Below are 17,318 nucleotides of genomic sequence, written 5' to 3'. Positions count from 1 at the left end.
GTGTATACTGCAGACAAAGTCACATTTGGAAAGGGAACTTCGCTTTCAGTTGTGGCTTGTAAGTACCCAGGTACACTGGAAACTAGAATTTGTGTCATTTTTTCTCTCCATACTTTTTGTTTAGTGGAGATAAACTTGTGAGCTGAACTGTGAAATTCTCTAGAAGCTCTTAGAAAATGATTGCAGGCATGTGCCCCGTTGCCGTGGCCTCCTCTGCAGTATTTCAGAGTGTCTAAGTTAATAGAAAAAGAGGGCTTTTCCCTTTATTCTAAACTTAGATAGCAGTATGTGGTGTAGATAATGGCATTCCAGATAAATTTGGGAACCTGGTCTTGTTGAAGCTCAAGTGGATTTTGGAGGCTGCAGTGGTGCAGTAGGGGTGGCATTTTCAGAACATGTCCTGCAGAGCTATGTGGCTTGCAGCTTCAATATCTGAAAAATGCTGGGGTACTTTCTGTTAAGCAGTGAATAAGCATTCTACATTTAAACTGAGTGGTTGAATTTTCCTTTTCTTGTTATGTCTGAAGTTTTAGGTGTCTGCGTATTTTCACAGTATCACAAAACTTTAAATTTCATTTTCCAGTGATCCAGAATCACTTGGATTCTCTAGAAGTGATTTAGCTTCCTTAGTATCCTTGATGCTACTTCTGCAGGGCTTGCTGCAGATCCTGGTCCTACCCAGATCTCTGGATAAATTCATTGCCAGTTCTCTCACCTCATATTTCAGGATAAACAACATGTTGACCCCAACAGAAGGGCTGCTATGTTTGCTACCTCCTTGGCCATGGTGTGAATGCTGATGTGGGGAAGGTGGTGTTTGGCAGGAAGGGATATGTTAACCCTGAGACATGGTGAGCAGTGTAACATTTAGAATAATCAGTAATTTAGATTTTCAGTACTGAGCTGAGCACTGAGCTTGATAGACCTACATTAATTTTTAGGCAGAAGAATATTTGAAGAGTCAAGGACCAAATTCTGAGACTTGGAAATTCAAATAAAATAAAACAAAATAAAATAAAAAAGCCTAAAGGATAAAGAATATAGTTTGCTTTCTTTAAAATGTAGGGTTGTACTGTTGTTGTTTATTTTTTCTATGACTTCAGGCCATTTTTTGCATGAGAACAGTGTAGTGGATTCTAGATGCACTTGAAACATTGCCTTGCTTCTCAAACCATCATTTGAAAATCTCTACATGCAGAACATCTGATAGAGGAATAATAGCTAGATTAGACATCTAAATTCCCATATCACTGTCTTTGCATGAAGGTACTACTTTGTACCAGAAGAGGTTTAGACTAGATATAAAAAAGAACTTTTTCTGTCAGAGAGTGGTCAGGCACTGGAATGGCTGCCCAGGGAGGTGGTGGAGTCGCTGTCCCTGGCAGTGTTCAAGAGGCAACTGGATGAGGAGCTACGAGAGACGGTTTAGTGGTTTGCTGTAGCTTGTGATTCTATGATTCTGTATTTCATGTTTAAATTTCCTGAGATAGATCAGACAAACTGTAGTTGTGCCTGTGGATGTGATGGCTTCAAGGACAGTTTTTGTTGGCTTGTTTTTCATTGTGTGAACACTGGCTATAAAGTCATCTTTGGAAAAGGGACAGAGCTTATTGTGAAACCGAGTAAGAACCAAGTTTATATGTGCTTCTTTTTTTTATTGTGGATTTAGATTTGAATAGCAGAACGGCTTTTAAGATTGTGGCTTGGTAGCGAAAGGAATTGGCTAGTTGAAATATGTAGCCCTGATTTAAATTACTGTATTTGTTCTTGCATTATCTACCCAATTGATGTATCATGGAAAAAAGCTGTGGAGGGAAAAGTGGACTGATAGGAAGATCATCTTCATCAGTTATTCTGATCCTAAACTATGGCCATGATTTTGTTCCCATCCTTTTCTAGCCCAACAAGGCTTTGTGATGAAGCTATTGTACCATGTCTAACAGCAAAGTCAACAGATGGTTTTGCTTCAGCAGGGATCTTAAGCAGCTTCATTACTAAATGTCTGTTGGTACAGTTCAAAAAGTTCCTAATGGTTGTGGTAGGGAACATTGCCACCAAGGATGAGGAAAAGGTGGGGATACTCAATGTCTTCTTTATTTCTGACTTTCAGAGTTAGAGTAGTTATCCTCAGGGTACTCAGCCCTGTGAGATGGGAGGCAGGGATGTTGAGCGGAACACACCCCTCACAATTCTGAAAGAGCATGCAAAGATTTTTGCTATGCCAGACAGCACTGTGTGTCCATGAATACCTACCAGCTTACCTATGGAGATGGAACCGCACTTGTAGTAAAACCAAGTAAGATTTCTGAGACTCAGGACTTTTGAGTTGTTTGGTGGAAAAAATCCAGCCCACCAAAAGTAAAGCAAAAGCTTGCTAGAAGAGTAACAAAATGCAGTTCAGATGCAGGTTGTAGCCAAAAGAGAATTACAGGGATTTCATTCTTACTGTAGCATCTGCTAGATGTTGTAGGACAGAGATCTTCTTCAGTGCAATTAGTTAAATTTCACAAGCTGTGGAGCTTCCCTATGGGGGAACACTCAAAATCCAGCAACATAGGTGCATGCAAGTACTTCCACACTTGCATCATGGTGTAGGTAATCTTTGTGTCGTGGTATTTCTTCTGGAAATTAAATAAAAAACTTATATGTGGAGTTGGAGATAACTTCCTTCTATTTTTCTCCAGATACGCAAACTTTCTAGCTTACAGAATCACAGAATCACAGAATGACCCGGGTTGAAAGGGACCTCAAGAATCATGAAGCTCCAACCCCTCTGCCTGGCAGGGCCACCAAACTTCCATGTTTACTAGATCAGGTTGCCCAGCTTAGATAAATACCAAACTATAGGTGTGCTTAGTTTGCAAAATATTCACAGAAGATTCTTCAGTATGTTCTTTCACTTCATCTGAAATAAAATTAGGATTAAGAAAATTGGTCCCTAGCAGAGACTTCCTTTTAGCTGCTTGAATTTGGAAACATATAATAATGGTGAAGGAAATTTTATATCATTTGAAAATTGTGCATGTGTTCTCATACCTAACAAACTTTAATGGGCATTTTAATCAGAAACCTCATGTTAATTTTTCATTACTTCAGTTAAGCAAATATTCAGTAGTCCTGTAGATTCATCAAGGAATTTCTGAAACTGAAGAAGAACTATTGAAGAAAAGCAAAGTTGTTCAGGAAGGTAGTGAAAATACTTTCTTTTTCCTATTGGAAGAGAGTGAAAACAATTAAAAATTCTTCCCCTGTGTCTTCTGTGTCTTAGATTTTATCTCTACTTTGTTAGAAATTCAGTCCCACTTTCTTTTTGGGGTGGAGAGCACAATTAATAATGATCTGGGTTTTGCAGAAAGAAGGAGAGAGAGGTTTCACTAGTGACTGGATTTCATTCACTTATTAACTGATGATTTAATTATGATCTCATTCTGCATTTAATTTGCAACAGGGATTTATTGTTCTTTAAGGAAGGATTCGACTTGATGTTAGCCAGTGAGTGAGGTTTTGATTTGCTTTGCCCCAGTATTCACTGTTGTGTGAGTGCATTTTTCCAGCTACATAGAACATGGCATATAGAGCTTTCACTATATTTAGCCCACTTTTGACGTGCAAAACTAGATAGCTCCACAAACTGGGAGCATGTTGGTTTGTTATGTTATTTATTGTGTTATTGTGTTATTTTCACTTTTGTAGTTTCTGGCTCTTGGTAATGGAAAATGGACTATTTATTGCACTGAAATTCATATTTGTGTGTTTGTGTAGTTGAGTACACATCAGAGTTAAGCTGTGGAAGACCCGGTTCTGGAGAGAATGAAGGGGAGATTTCTATTGTGTCCTGAAAGGCTGTGTAGAATTCAGGGCAAGATCCAAGCCCATGCTTAGTAGTGGCACCCACCTTTGGGTGAAACCTAGCAGGTGTTAAATAATACAATGTAAAGTGCAGCCTGGAAGAGGATGATGGACAACACAAGTGAATGGAGCAGATTGGCAGTACAGACTGGTCAGACACAACAGCAGCAGTCAGAAGGCTTCTAAACACTCTCTGGAAGGCTATGTATGCATACACTAACTGACACACAGAGGAAAGAGTAAGCAGATGTCTGATTAGACTATGGGCAAAGGCCAGACAGTGAGTGTCACCAACGTTTAGACAGACAGAGCAATAAGTCTAACATGTTAATTTCACTGTATGTGTTGAGGAGATGGCAGTAACTTGCCTTCCTTAGAGTATTTCAATAAGCATCTTGCATTGCCATGTGTACAAAGCAGCATATGAGCGCAAAAAGGCACCATTTTGCAATGGTGTCACAGTGTAATACTGGGGGTTATGGCAAACTCATATTTGGAACCGGAACAAAACTTAGAGTTTCTCTGGGTATGTCTGAATTCTCAGATGTGATTTCTCTTGAAAATACTTACACTGCTTTAGAAGTTACTTTGCCTTTTTAGTTGCTTTGCAGTATAGTGGAAATGGGACTATACATTTTCAGCTTGTGTAAAAGTGCCTAAAATGACTGTATATATATTTTCACCTCCCTATGCTTGATGATGCCCAAATCAGACAGTTAAAATATTCAAGATCACTTTTCTTGAGAAGTTGAAAAGAGATGACTGTTCCTGGACAAAAAGTCTAGGCTACCAAAAATATGTGGAGAATAGGCAAAGGGAAATGGGAACGTCAGCAATGGCGAGCAAAATCCAGAGTGATGAGTATTGTCCCATAAAGTTGTAGTGTGTAAAATGGACCTTTCTGGTATGTGGATGCTAATGCTTTAAGATAAGAGGATCCTCAGGGTAGGTTAATGCAAAGTAGAAGCACATAATGGGGTTTTACTGTGGAGATCCTGAATGAAGCTGTAATGATTGGGCTGGGTTTCTTCCATAATGTGAAGAGCAAATAATCGAAGCTCAAGGAGCAAGCTTATCTTTGAGATTGTGTCATGGTTGCCAAACTGTGGCAGAATTATACCAAGTTTGTAGTCACAGACAATTAGTGAGGAGTACTGTGAGGTTACCTGAGCCTTCAACATCCACATGAGCAGTAGAAGTTGTAAGAGATTATTCCTTTTGCACCTTTGTCTCTCTTGTAATTGCATGAGAATCTGGGGTGCGAAAGGCCTTGAAAGCTATGAGTAAATTATTTCTGTGGAAATATGATAAATAGTTTGGTCTGGAAAATGTACATGAAAAAAATACTGGTTTTGGTCATTGCTGCCACAAAGTGGACACCCAAAGTAATTTTAAAGAGTTGGTGAGCACTTACGACCTCTGAGTGTTCTTAGGTGGTGACTGAACATGATGATGTATGGACAACCTCCAGCTCAAAATTCACAGAAATTTAGAGTGGGCTGTAGGGGAAGAGTGCAGTCTCCTCTTGCATGAGTGCTCTGTTTCTTATATTCTTTCTCAAGTAACTTGTAATCTGATATCCATGGGCTGTGGCATGGTGTTAGTACAGTTCAACGTAGAAATGCCTTTGGATCATTTGACTAAGCTCCTGTTTTCTCAAGTGTAGTTAATTTTCCAAACATACAATGTACGGGGTTTTTTTGCCCATACCCATTCTCCTGATGAATTTCAATGTTTTTCGATAACATCTGAAAAACGTAGGTGTTCTTCTGTTGTCTGAAACATCTTGGAGAAGGGAAAGAAAGGAAGGCAGATACAGTGAAACCAACCTTTTTCTTTTTTCTTTTTGTAAATGTGACATTTTTTCTAAATTTCTTAATTTAATCATTTAATAGAAATGATTTTCTTTTTACTCTGAAAAATTAATGCTTTCATTTCTTAAATGGTATATTTAAGATAACTTCAAAGTGATTTTATTCTGAAAGCAAAAATACACAATATAAAGAAACAGTCAATTCTGGAAATCTCTGGGAAAAAATTCTTATATTTCAAATGATCTCTCTGACCTTGTTAAAAAACATGAGAAAAATAAGATCCTCCAGTTTATATGGAGCTATTAGCAAGCTAAAGTAGGGATGAATCAGAGCTCTCCTTGAGTTCATTTGTATGTGTTTTCAGATTGACTTGCTATGGCTGTATCTGTATGGAGCTGCTACAGATCTAACTCTGTTCACAATGTAAAAACTAGGATTTTCCTGAATGCATACCAAAACCTCAATGATTTTTGGCAGAATAAGAAATGGTCTCCCTGTTAGGAAAAAAAAAAAAGTGCCAAATAAATAGAATTTAAAAATAGCATACTGAAAAGCATGATTTCTACTTAAAATCTAAATGGCATTTTTTTATTATTATTATTATTTTTTTTTTAATCACTCTTGACTAATCCAGATAGCAAATCCAAGAAGATGGGATGATGGGGTTTATACTATTCCATCAGAGCCTGTGAGCTGTGAGTTAAAATTATATACACTAAATTTTGAGAGATTAATCTGGCTGGCAGTGAGATTAAGTAAATGAGGAATGAGGTGAAGGACAGATTTGTGATGCAGGTGGTTTTGTGGAAACAAAATATAAATACAGGGGGAACGTTAAAGAGGAAGAGTTTGAAAAGTTGAAAAACATTGAATATGACAGTGCTTCACTATGAAAATATGAATAAAGGATGGATAGAAAATCCTAGATAGACCATCCTGTCTAACTGTGGAGATAAACGGGATTTCCTTTGGTGGAGTGTTTCATGGCCAAAGGTTCCATTCAGTACCTCTCTGGATAATGTAGAGGCCTGTGTTAATGTGTGACTATGGAAATAGTTACAAACTCATATTTGGATCTGGGACAAGACTTCTGTTTCTGCCAGGTACATGTATCTTAAATTTTTGCCTAATTTGCAAGCTTGTTGAGGATACACGTTAAGATCTGGAAAAATACTTCAGTAACCTGAGGTGTCATGCTAACTGGCGGAAGTTATTCCAAGGAAAATATCCAAGCAGTATTTCTTGAGGCAGCTGAAGGAAAACGTGCTTACAATGCTCTTCAGTCAGTTGCATTCCTGTAATAGCTAAGACAAAGACTAATTTTGTTTTTCTGACAAGTCACATGCATTTCTTCTATCCTAAGGGTAAATCCATGTCACTTCCATTGTCCTCAAGCAATGTCATGGATGATATGTCAGATGAACAAACATTGAAATAAAATAATTGTTAGAACATTTAGAAAATATCTATTTGTGGTACTATCACCATTTTATCTTTACTTGCAGGAGAACATACCAAGGTATAATATACTAATTTCTTTTTAGTGTCATTTCTAGTTAGTGTCAGAATGGGAACTGGACTATCTTTTGTCATGTTGGACAATAGTGGTATTATCCACAGATACTGCAAGTGGATTCTATATGTGACTGAAACATTAATCCAGAATTACCAGGCTGCCAAAGCCACAAGTCCATCCTGAATCCTTAATTCTGCTACTGCTTTACTGAGTGAGAGTGTCAGAACCTTGAGGTGCAAAGGCTCAGATGCCTATGCAACTCCTCAGTGAATCTGCAAGATCTGGATAGGATATCAGTGTGCCATTGAAACCTGAGAGGAGATAAATATAAGAAAAGTCAAAGGTTTTCCGCAACATATGGATTATGGGGGTAGAGAGGATGCAAGCTGACATTATCAAAAGGAGCTCTGCTGATGATTAATCCAGTAATAAGTAATAAACAATGAAATGTTAAGGAAAAAAGTTGGACTGATGAGAAGTGTTCTTAACCACATGGTATTCTGAATTGAATTTTGGACAATTTTATAGACAAACACAGGTTACTCTAGCATCACTCTCAAAATATGTAGTACACAGCCCTAACCAAGGAAGGAATGATATTTTTTTTTTTTTTAATTCTCCTGTTCCTGACTATTTTTTTGTAGATATCTTTTGTAATTGGACAGTGATTTAAATCAGTGTGTTTTGCAACCGCTCCCTTAAGTTACTTCCCGCTCTCGAATGCCTGTTGATCTGACTGTCAGTATGAGTTTGGAAAACGTGCCTACGTTTTTGCAGAGATTGGCATCAGTGTGCCAATCAGGGATATGCTGAACTGGTATTTGGAGCTGGAACTCAACTTCTTGTTACCCCAAGTAAGTTTAAACTCTCTGTATAATATTAGCACCAGGATTGGTAGTTACTTGTTCTTTAGGTAGGTGGACTAGGGGAGCATTTTCCTCCAGAAAAAAATATGTTGATATATACATGCTGTGTTGAAAGCCAAGAAGTGCTTGTATAAGGTACGCCAATGACTCACTACAGAAAAGAACAGCTAGATAAAGTGGTTGTGTTTCTTATGGGTCTCTATTGCTAAACAGTTTACCAAAGCTTAGCAGTCACAGTGCGGTGTGGTCAGGCATGCTGTGTGGCTAGGAGTATCCATGCTATAAAACTATATAACAGATTTAATGTGTGTCTTGAATTTTTGGTTATTAGCACTTCATATTTGATAAATCCGTCTTTAAAATAACAATTATATGATGTTTTGGAGACATTCGGCCTAATGACCTTGAGAATGGCTTTTCTAACTCTTAGCCTAAGAATATATCAAGATGTTTTTGTTTTAATATTTGAAAGTAAAACCCGTATTTGTTTAAAGTAATGTTAGAATGTGAGCAGTTAGGAATTAGAAAATTTGCATTTGAAAATTTTTGTGATGCTTTTTAAGCCTTTTTCCTTTCCTTGGTAAAATTTTAAAAGACTGTAGAAACCTGTAAAGATGGAAAGAAATTTCAAATAACTTTGTGTCTAGTAGACAGCTTTCCTATATACTTTGGGTGAGAAGACACCAAAATATGCAGCTACTAGGCAACAGTTGGTTGCAAAGTCTTATTGTTGAGTGAGAAGGATATAGTACATATGTAAGAGGAACTAGATTTAAAGTCAGCTCAGGTGCTTGAGATCTGGAGATGGACATGGTATGAAAACAGGAGCAGTGAATGCTAATTAGTGTTTCTAAATACAGCTACCTTTATGGAGAATGAACATGCTCTCTAGATGAAGAAGGGAAGAGAGGAGGATGAAAGAAAATGAAGCCAGGATTATTTCTCAACAGTGTGATGGTGAAGATGCATCAGGGATCCTGGGAATACTGGGAAATTAGATAACATCATCAGTTTCCTAGATTAGTGACACTGGCATGTCATTGACCTTAATTTAGAGTCTTATCAGACAGTATGAAGACTCATGATGTCATTCTGAAAAGGAAAATGTTAGCTTGGAAGAACTTTATTGCACAAACACCAGAAGCTGTATTTTGTATTTTTTTTTTTACTTAGGAAGGAGAAAAATTCAGACCCTTCTGGGTTCATGTTTAAGTCATAGTCTCACAATGGATAAGGAAGAAATTTCCCAAGTGACTTAAGCTATGTTATTTGTAATGATTTGAACTCAGATGTTTAGGATACTGGAGCTACAAGAGTAATTTTTGGAAGTTACACAAGGCTGTCTATAATCCCAAGTAAGTTATGTAATTACAAGTGCCCCTTAGATAGACTGGTCAGTGAAGGACATCATTTCATTGCGAAAAACACATCTATATCTGAGGCAATACCACAAGTATAAAATCAAATGTTCTTCTGACAACTATTGACAAAAAAACTATTTTCTTCCACCTGTGTTTAGAGAGGGATTTCAGGATTAATTCTTTGAATACATTTATTCTTGCTCACTGTACATTTATTTATTATTTATTCATTTATCACTATTCATTTATTTACTAGCTGAAAGGATAGTTGATCTCAGTTCAAGAGGTTTATTGTTTTGAGTTGAAATTATTTATTTCCCCCTATAAATGAAATACCTGGTGTAAAAATACTGGAAGCTGTTTCTGACAGTTAAAACCCATGCTGGTTTTGGAAGAAAAAGCCTACACAAATGATTTATGAGAATGACAGCTCTCAGAAAGTCAGTGGACTGCTTCCTCAAGCCTCTTTGTTTCCAGAGACAATTATTGCACAAATGGTTAAACTCTAAATTGTCAGTGAATTCAATTACACTGATTCTAGTCTGACAAGAGACAGAGAGATTCTGCTTTGGTGGGAATGGATAGTGAGATAATTTTCTATAGAATACCAGTTGTGTGTTAAATCAGTTCAGCTTTCTATTTGGGGAAAAGATGAAAGACACAAATCTTTGATGCTGAAACAGACTCAAACTGATGTCTCAATGAACTCTACTGATTTCTGGAGTTGGCTTTCATTGTAGAATGGTCAGGGATGGCATTTAGATAGCTCCTCTTCATCCACCTGGAAGACACCCTTCAATGAGGATGCAGTTAGGCAGGGTGGAGAGATCAGAGCATCCTTATTTACTTCTCAAACTTTTCTGACAATAAAGGTCATAGATACCAACACAGCAACAACACATCCATCAACTCATTAAGACAGAATAACAGGAAACGTAGGTGACAGTGCTGTGGTCAAAATAGCTGGTATTTACCAAGTCCGCTATCTGCAGTCTTGCAAAACAGCATGCAAATACAAGGGAACAAACTGGAAAATGCCTCTAGTGACAGAACAAAGCCAGCAACCACTCAGAGCAAGAATGAGAAATGAGTGTTTTGCAAAGCTGGTGGTGTTGAAGCTGCCAGCAAAAAAAAAACACACTTTTAAAATCTGCACAAGATAAAAGCATTGCAGAGGCAGTGGGGAAAAAAAAGCACAAACATATACTAATTTAGAGAGAGCTGGATTTGCAGCTCTTCTGATAGAAGAGCACTTGATGTGCAAGGGAAGAACAGATCTACCTATTTCTCTCTCTTTTAATTATTAATTTATTTATTTTTCTATCCTTGTACTCCATGTTAATGATACAAACTGGTTCATTTGTGTTTCTTTTTTTGCTGTTGTTTGCTTTGTAATGGGGTCTACCATCCAGGTCCCTTCCAGTCCCTGATATTCTGTGATCCAGCTTTATTATTTTATCTGAATCTGTAATCTATTCCCAGAAGAATAACCATATTAAAAAAAAAGTTAAAAAAATTGGGATTATGAATATCAGTGGTGGATTTGAGGTTGCATCTGCAGAAAGCAAAGAATGACCCTAGGCCAATCTGTCCTCCACAGATTATGGCTGTGAAGCAGGAAGAGAGTGGTCTCTGCCTGTTTTACACATCCCTGCAGTCAGGTTATGATCCTAAAGGAATCCCAGGCTGTGGTGTAGAGCTGAGCAAGCTGTTACAGAGGGGCGTAGCCAGGTTAGATGTAGACCTTTAGGCTGTGGATGGCCTCATAACTATCATTTGAGATGCTCTAGGGATCCAGGTTGACCACCTGTGGCTCCCATACATCATTTGTCAAAGTAAGTTTCATGTAGCTCCTGTATAATCTGCTGTTAATGCTTTGGTTCAGAAATGGTGTCCTAGCTCAAGATCCGTATGATCAGACAGCTTCCCATTTGAATCATGGAGGAACATCCATACCTAAAGTGTTAGTGTGTCAAGATTGTCACAGCTAATGTGTGTCAGCTCACGTTCTAATCTCACCTAATGCCTCTTCTCCATTTCCAGATGTTACTCCATCTCCTTCAGTCTACAGGCTGACCTCTGCAGATGACAAGAATTTGGAAATGTGCCTCATCACGGATTACTCCCCTGAAAAGCTTGATCTTAGCTCAGTTGATAGTAAGACAGAAGCTGTTGTGGAAGTGGCAACATCTGAGAACAAACATGAAGTGAGCTACCTGTCAACCTACTGGGCCAAGAAGGATGAAATGCAGTGTGGTGCCAAGCACGAGGGATTTGGAATACTAGAAGGAGGTGATCCTGAAGCAGGTAATGTTGGATGTGCGTTCAGGGCTATACATGGTCTCTCTACTATTAGTATGAACAGGACTTGTTCACCTCACACTGTAAGCAGTGCTGAGCTGTGCTTCCACTCTCTAAAGGAATGGTGTCTCATTGCCTCCACTTTCTTTTGGCTTATTCCTTGGTAGAAACAAGTTGAAGAGTCAGTAGGCTGGGAAAGTCACAGCAGAGAGATCTCAAAATCACTCCATGGGAGATATAAAGCTTGAAAATCCTTTGTCTGATGGGACACGAATGTTTAATTAGATCTTATTATATGCTTGCACTGAAAATAGCATATGTATTTATAGCCAGAAACTCAAATTTAGCCCTTCTAGTTAGAAATACCTTTGTGAACTTCTGAAGAAGTCAATTTCTTATTAATTTAATTTCTCGGTATCTGCAGGTGTCAGCAGTGTCTGCATTACAGGGATGTCGCCGCACTTCAAGACAGGTATGAACACAGCATTTTACTAGTAAAGCTTGATTTAAGGAAATTCTTCCCAGTTTTTTGCTAATGTTCCCTGTTTGCTGATGTAAGGTACAGATATGTCAGCTTGACTGAATGCCTGCCTGTATTTCAGAAGGGATGTTTTTCTTTTCGGCTGCACACCTAATGAACCAAAAGATAAGGAGGTGGTATATGCAGTGAGTGTGCACTACAGATACAGCACATGAGAGTAAGCTCTGCAAGTTCAAAGGAGCTGAGCCTGCCTCTGCACAGGCTTGGTTTGCAGAATAGCTTTACTCTTGCAAACATGCAACCTTTCTGGGGGGGTGGGGAGGGTAAGAGGAAAAACAACAGGCAACAATAACAGCAAAGCCCACCAAAAAACAGTTAGCCAAATGTTTCCAAAACAGTACTTCAAAAAAAAGTACTCATAAGCAAACTTGGTGGATTGGACCAGATGTTACGGGGAGAGGTTTTCAAAGAGAAATTTAAAATGACATTTTGATGACCACATCCTGCTTCTCTAGTATAGATCAGCATATTTTCAGGTGAAAATGACACTGTAGCTAAGATTTGGGTGTTCAAGAAACGTGTAGATGTGGCATTTAGGGACACAGCTTAGTGGACAATATTAGTGGTAGGTGAATGGTTAGACTAGATGCTCTTGGAGGTGTTCTCCAACCTTAATGATTCTATGATTAGTAGAACATCTGGATGGACTCTGTGTTCTTTGGGCAAAATTTAACTTGTTTTTCTTTCTGCCACTCTAAAAATTGGGGGGAGAGGATGGATAGACTCTTCCAGCATCCCTTTTTCATACTGTTAATAACAGTATAACACACTGTTAATAACAACCATGTGATTGGCAGTCTTCCTTGCTGTAGAATTAAGCTCATACTGGCTGAAAGCCTGGCCCTTGAAGTAGACTCTTGGTGAGCTGGTCCCGTTCACTGCTTCATTAGTGAGCTACAAGCTCAGCCATGCAAAGTGGAAAAAGCTTCATTAAGAAGCACTGTTATGTCTGCCTGGAAGTGAAGATGTCACAGTGCTCTTGTGACTTTCATTCCTTTTTACTTCAACAGATGAGAACCTGAACATGCTGACTTTTTCACAACTGGGCCTGAAAATAATTTTATTAAAAGCAATAATTTTTAATGTGGTGATGACGATGCTTATGTGGAAAAAAAATGTAAGTATACAGAGGGGGTGGTAAGGTGTCTGAGAAAGCACCTGGGACAATTCATTACCTATGTTCCTTCTCTATAACTGTTTGTGTAGCTCATCCATACAGCTTTTGCCTGTAAAATCCCTCTACTTCATTGCAGATCATCATGCTATCATTGTTTTCCCCACTGTTCAAATCTAATTACTTCTCCTTATCCTCATGCAAATTTAACATCTTTCTAAATATCTCTCCTTTTCCCTCAACCTTCTCCTCCCTTGTCTGCACTCATTTTTCAGATTCATCCCCTCATGGTCTCCAGATGTGAAAGTCTGATAGGCATTGACTTGAAAGTCCTCAGAATTAATATGTTGGTTTCGGCCCACTGTCTTTCTCCTCTTTCTATTGCCCAGATGCTTCAGGTGTACCGTTATATAGCTGTAACTCTATTTAAATAATGACTTAATCTACATTTCATTATTTATTTATTTATTTTGTTACAGGAAGGAAAGTAACCAGACAGCGCAGATGTGAAGTACTGAAAAAAATCTGCTGAAGAATCATTATTGGAATAATGGGTGCAAGAGGTTCTGCTACTGCAATATAGAATACAATTCAGTTTTCCTGTGTATCACACCAGCCATTATAGTCTAAACTGCTTTATGTGCATCTTTATAAAGCTACTCAGAAATATGCTTACAATTCTCAGCATTGTGCTTAGTTAGCATGATTTTTTTTAAGAAGTAGAGATTGCTGTAACTGTATTGTCAAACATCTCTATTACTTGCATTAAAACAACATAAAATTTCTGCTTCTATCAAATTGTTAAGGTCTACATGGCATTTCTTTAGGCCTATTAAATAATTATTACTGATAACAATAAACTTATTCAGTTTTTGTATCTCTCATTGGAGGAGCTTGTTTTATCTTTCACATGAGCTTCAGAATCCAGGTTAGCCTTTGGGATGAAGGAGGGAAGGGGTGCCAGGAAATGCAGAACAGAAGTTGGGCACCAGGTACTGTGTGCAGCAGTCAGCTTGGTTCACTGCAGAGGGAATGTCTACCCTTTCAGGACATCCAATTCCCTGCTGTATTTGGGGGAGGACATTGTGACTGGCCTAGAGAGGGGGGAACAGAAAGGAAGGGAACATCTCCAAGTCTAGGCTCTGTGCTATGTGAAGACAATGGTGAAATGCAGCTTGCTAATGGTGACAGAACTAGAAAGCGATCCAAGCACTTGAAAGATATTTACTGCTGCAGGTAATGCCACAGTCTGTAGTATCATACTCCCAAATGTCCTCTGTTCCTAAGCAGGCCCTGTAGAATAAGGTGTCTGCCTTGCATTACAGGTGTCACTTGGCTGGCTTGTTGTAAGAGATTATATTCTGTTATACTATTGACTCAAGGCTTGCTGAAGGACATAGATGAAATGCCCAAGCAAGTCCAGGTCAAGGGTTGAGAAATCTTTTGTCTAAGGGATGGACAAGGCCAGGGGCAAGGAGAGAGAGATAAGCTGCAAGTGAATGGCCGTGAAGTGGTCTTTTGTGTGGGCTTATCTCAAGGAAGATGACCATCTCAAGGGGTGCTGCTCATGACTCTTACCCAGGCACTCAGGAATGTTACCTAGACAGGAGAAAGGAGGATAAAATAGAGATCAGCAACCATGAAGTTGAGGTTCTCTGACATCAGATTCCATACAACATGAACAAGACAGGTTTTCTGACATCAGATTCCTCATGACCTGACACCTGCATGCTGAAGAAGATGCCTGCATGCTGAAAAACAAGAAAGGTTTCTGCCATCAGTTTCCTCACAATGTGATGCTTTTGTGCTGAAGAAGAACAAGGTGTCTGCCACTACATCCCTTACTATGGATATCCTGCTTGCTGATGGACTCTCCTGGACCTGCTACCTGAATCTTGCTGCCTGCTTCTGGACTTACCCTGCGGCTTCTTCCTGCTACCTGCTTGTTGCCCAAGGCCTGCCACGCTGCTGCTGCTCTCCGTCTCTGCACTTCTGCCTTGGACCATCGGAACATCTTGCAACGGGAACCCTGCTGGATCCTGGTGGTGACTATCCCCACTTTACGCAATTCTTGCTTTCTTCCTACCTTTCCTATTGCCTGCCTTCCCTTCCCCATCACCCTAAATTGTCTGTCCTTCTCTTCTCTAAGGAGAATCTTAATCAGGGGATTAAGATTTGTAATAAATTGGTTGGACCAACATTTGAACCACTGTTTCTTAATCTCATACCGGGTATATATATATCAAAGAACCTTGCCTCCCTCCTATAAATGGGAGCGAGACACTTGTCTCTCCAGGTTCAATCTCTCACTGGCAAGACTGGAAACACTTGAGCCTTGCTTGTACCTCATATCACTGCCCATCTAAGTGGTAGGGAAAGTCTTACTATACTGAGGGGCATGATTCCCATTAGGATAGAATAATATCACAGAATTGTAGTATGGCTAAGGTTGGAACGATCCTTAAGCATCATCTAGATCCAATCCCCTGCTGTGGGTAGGGTTGCCAACACCTGCAAAGAGCCCATTCAACCTGGTCTTGAGCACCTTTAGGGATGAGGAACACACATCTCTTGGCAGCCTGTGACAGAGCCTCACCACTCTCTGAGTAAGGAACCTTAATCTCCCCAGGTTCCCTCTTGTCCTATGTATCAGACCATGCAAAAAAATCAGTTTTCCTCTCATTTATAAGCTCCTTTCAAGTGCTGGAAGGCTGCAATAAGATCTCTCTGGAGCCTTCTCTTTTCCAGACTGAACAAGCTGAACTCCTTCAGTGTGTCTTCACAGGAGAGGCACTCCAGCCCTCTGATCATCATCATGGCCCTCCTCTGGACCTACTTCCACAGTTCCACATCCTTCCTGTGCTGTGAGCATCAGTTCTGGATGCAGTACTCCAGATGGGGCTTCACAAAAGCAGAAGAGAGGGGGACCTGCCTTGCCCTGCTGCCACCCCTCATGTGATGCTGCCCAGGATACTGTTGGTCTTCTGGGCTGCAAGTGCACACTGCTGGCTCATGTCCAGCTTTTTATCCACCAGAACCCCCCAAGTTGTTCTTCACAGGGCTGCTCAAGGAGTTCCTCTCCCAGTCTTTATATGTATCTCAGACAGCCCCAACCCAACTGCAACAATTTGCACTTGGCCTTGTTGAACCTCATTAGGTTCACATGGGCTCACTTTACAAGCCTGTGCAGGTCCTTCCAAATGACATTTTTTCTATCATATAAACTGCATCACTCAGTTTGGTGTCATCAGCAAACTTGCTGAGAGTGCACTTGATCTCATCATCTGTATCATTGCTAAAGATGTTGAAGACCACCAGTCTGACAACAGATCCTTGGGGGATACCACTTATCACCAGCATTTACCCGGACATGGGAGCATTGACCAGAACCCTCTAGCTGTGGCTATCCAACCAATTCTTTATCCGATTTGTAATTTACCCTCCAAATCCATCTCTTGCCAATTCACAGAGAAGGATGTTGCATGAAACCACATAAAATGGGTTGCAGAAATCCAGTTGATGACATTGTTCCATCTTTCGTTGCTAACTGATACAGGACATTTCTCACCCTGATGGATTCCGAAGCCCTGATTTTGGAACAGCTCATATTTCAAATACTTTTAGTCCAGAGTGCTGGTGTTTGATATGGGGAAGGTCTGTCTCTGTACAGAACATGTCAGCACCTTTGCCACGGGGTCTGAGTCCACAGTTCTGAGCAGCAAAAAATAAAGTATCCCTGATATCCTGCCATTGTGCTGCCATCTGATCACCTTGCAGACAACCTGAAACACACTTACTGGCTGCTGCTACCCACGGACAGCATCTAAGTTTACAGGTCTACAATTATCTCATAGCAGAGACATTCAAGGACTCATTCTTGACAAAAAGTGTCAGCCTCCTTTCTCTCCAGCTGTAGAAAGCCCATGGCTATTTTAACTCTAAATTTCAGCCAGTTC

General features: G+C 39.6%; 1 gene segment (V, D, J or C); it reads left to right on the top strand.

Annotated features, from left to right (window-relative positions):
• The window catches only part of LOC107324954 (M1-specific T cell receptor alpha chain-like), a 38,362-nt gene extending 24,116 nt beyond the window's left edge, over window positions 1–14,246 (top strand). Inside the window, 4 exon segments of the C gene segment in view lie at window positions 11,450–11,713; window positions 12,132–12,179; window positions 13,259–13,365; window positions 13,842–14,246. Coding sequence covers window positions 11,450–11,713; window positions 12,132–12,179; window positions 13,259–13,365; window positions 13,842–13,853 — 431 coding nt within the window.
• The last annotated feature ends 3,072 nt before the right edge of the window (window positions 14,247–17,318 follow it).

Source organism: Coturnix japonica, chromosome 24 (assembly GCF_054131305.1).
Source record: "Coturnix japonica strain WE chromosome 24, WE-NBRP24, whole genome shotgun sequence".
In the NCBI taxonomy this organism is placed as follows: Eukaryota; Metazoa; Chordata; class Aves; order Galliformes; family Phasianidae; genus Coturnix; species Coturnix japonica.
The sequence above is the reverse complement of the archived record's forward strand: the minus strand, read 5'-3'. Positions and strand labels throughout refer to the sequence as shown.